Source organism: Diaphorina citri, unplaced genomic scaffold (assembly GCF_000475195.1).
Source record: "Diaphorina citri unplaced genomic scaffold, Diaci psyllid genome assembly version 1.1 scaffold4914, whole genome shotgun sequence".
Taxonomy (NCBI): Eukaryota; Metazoa; Arthropoda; class Insecta; order Hemiptera; family Psyllidae; genus Diaphorina; species Diaphorina citri.
Genome location: NW_007382298.1, coordinates 1 through 1,544, shown reverse-complemented (window position 1 = coordinate 1,544; position 1,544 = coordinate 1). Strand labels below are relative to the sequence as shown.

The 1,544-nt window shown below is 39.1% G+C and overlaps 1 protein-coding gene across 4 annotated transcripts; it reads left to right on the top strand.

Moving 5' to 3' along the window:
• The first annotated feature begins 743 nt into the window (after positions 1 to 743).
• On the top strand, positions 744 to 1,530 carry LOC113472336 (high-affinity choline transporter 1-like). 4 transcript variants are annotated; one of them, XM_026832040.1, is made up of 2 exons: positions 744 to 794; positions 1,259 to 1,530. In XM_026832040.1, the coding sequence occupies exons 1-2, from the start codon at positions 752 to 754 to the stop codon at positions 1,417 to 1,419; spliced, it is 204 nt and encodes a 67-aa protein (XP_026687841.1). In that variant the 5' UTR covers positions 744 to 751; the 3' UTR covers positions 1,420 to 1,530. The 4 variants fall into 4 exon arrangements, 3 of the variants coding, with proteins under 3 accessions (XP_026687841.1, XP_026687843.1, XP_026687842.1); XM_026832042.1 differs by having other exon boundaries at positions 757 to 817; positions 1,259 to 1,444; XR_003394694.1 differs by having other exon boundaries at positions 772 to 794; positions 1,069 to 1,400.
• Positions 1,531 to 1,544: the final 14 nt, after the last annotated feature.

Here is a 1,544-nt window from a genome sequence, read left to right as displayed (position 1 = left end):
CACTAATTTGCAAACAATTCTTTAGTAGATTTTCCTTTTTTATTTTCGCCGGCCTAGTTAGCTTGTGGGGTAATGGCCAAGGTCTAGTAACCAGGAGGGTGTGGGTTCAATCCCAGCCAGAGCATTGAAATTTTTTCCTCACTTAATTGAGGATTTATTATGGAGCTTTAAGGGTTGGGTGGTAGTGAACGCTTGTGGCATTATTCTCGCCCAGTGCTTACATACCTACCTTGTACTTTGTACTCAACAGTCTATTATAGTATTACTGTCATAAAATTTAAAAATTCTACTTGAGAGGTAGGTAACTGTGCTATTTCAGGAGTGAAATGGAGTAATGAAATCCGTTCTCTAGATTGTCATATCTTCTACTTTTTTCAACAACCAGTATTAAAATAAAATTATCTTAATTGAGTTTACCTGGGAAGAAACAACACACTTTGCTTATTACGACAGATGTTCTTGTACCATAGTATAATGTATGTAAAAACGGGGTGAATAGAAACGAAACTTCATGTTAAGGTTTGAAGATTTTTTTTTCTTCAATTTTCCTGCTAAAATTTGAAGTCTTATAATTTGGAAGCGTTTTTTTTTTTTGCCCACATTACATCTCTTAGAATTTTAGTTGGAAAAATAAATAATTTTCGAACCTTAACCTAAAGTTTCGTTTCTATTCACCCCACTGTTCCTATTCACCCCGTTTTACTGTATCTATTCTTCTAAGTGGGAAATTCAAACCAGGAAAACTAAAAACATGAATTGTGATGTAATGGTGCTGGTACAAATTATGGGACAAAGTGGGTTTGATGGAACAGAATGGGTACTAAATGATGGGCTTTGGTACAAATTCGCAGCAAAAGTTGTGGTGCTAACTTCACGCACCTGAATAAAGGCTGAATTAAACCAGACCAATAAGCAGTCCAGTTACTGGCCTCGTGATCACCAGTAACATTCCAGCAGTACACATAACAGAAGTGTATATTGTCCAACTGGACTGGAATGTTACTGGTTACTGACGCTATTCCTGTTCACCTGTTCACACAAGCCCTGTAATGCCCGATCTTACCACAGAGATTTTTCAGTTAATCCAGAGTTTAAGAAATACTGGTCTGTGTAAATCAAATGGGTGACGCCAAAGAAAACCCTTGACACTGTGTTAACTCTCAGTGGTCGGCCATAACTGGACTGCCCATACTGTCATTGTGTAATCCATCCTTTACACCTTCCACAACTGTCCTACATCCCTGGTTCTTCTGTCTAGGTGCTTCACTGATGGTGATTCTCGACATCAGTAACACCTGGTCAGTCACTATCAGCACAATATTTGCCGCTGCATACACTGTATCTGGAGGTCTGTACAGTGTTACTTACACGGACGTACTGCAACTCATTTGTATCGTCATTGGATTGGTGAGTCTGTAGTGTAAAGGGTGAGTGAGTTAAAGAGCTACTCTTTTCAGTGGGCTAATTGGAACACTCCTACCCAAAATCATTGAAGGAAGAATAGAAGGGAAACGAGATCGTGGAAGGCAGAGAAGGACGTGGAT

Excerpts from the sequence above, each read along its gene's own strand:
- LOC113472336 (XM_026832040.1), top strand. The coding sequence starts at position 752 with ATGAATTGTGATGTAATGGTGCTGGTACAAATTATGGGACAAA. Across the intron at positions 795-1,258 it reads GGTACAAATTATGGGACAAA|GTGCTTCACTGATGGTGATT; the intron begins GTGGGTTTGATG and ends TCTTCTGTCTAG.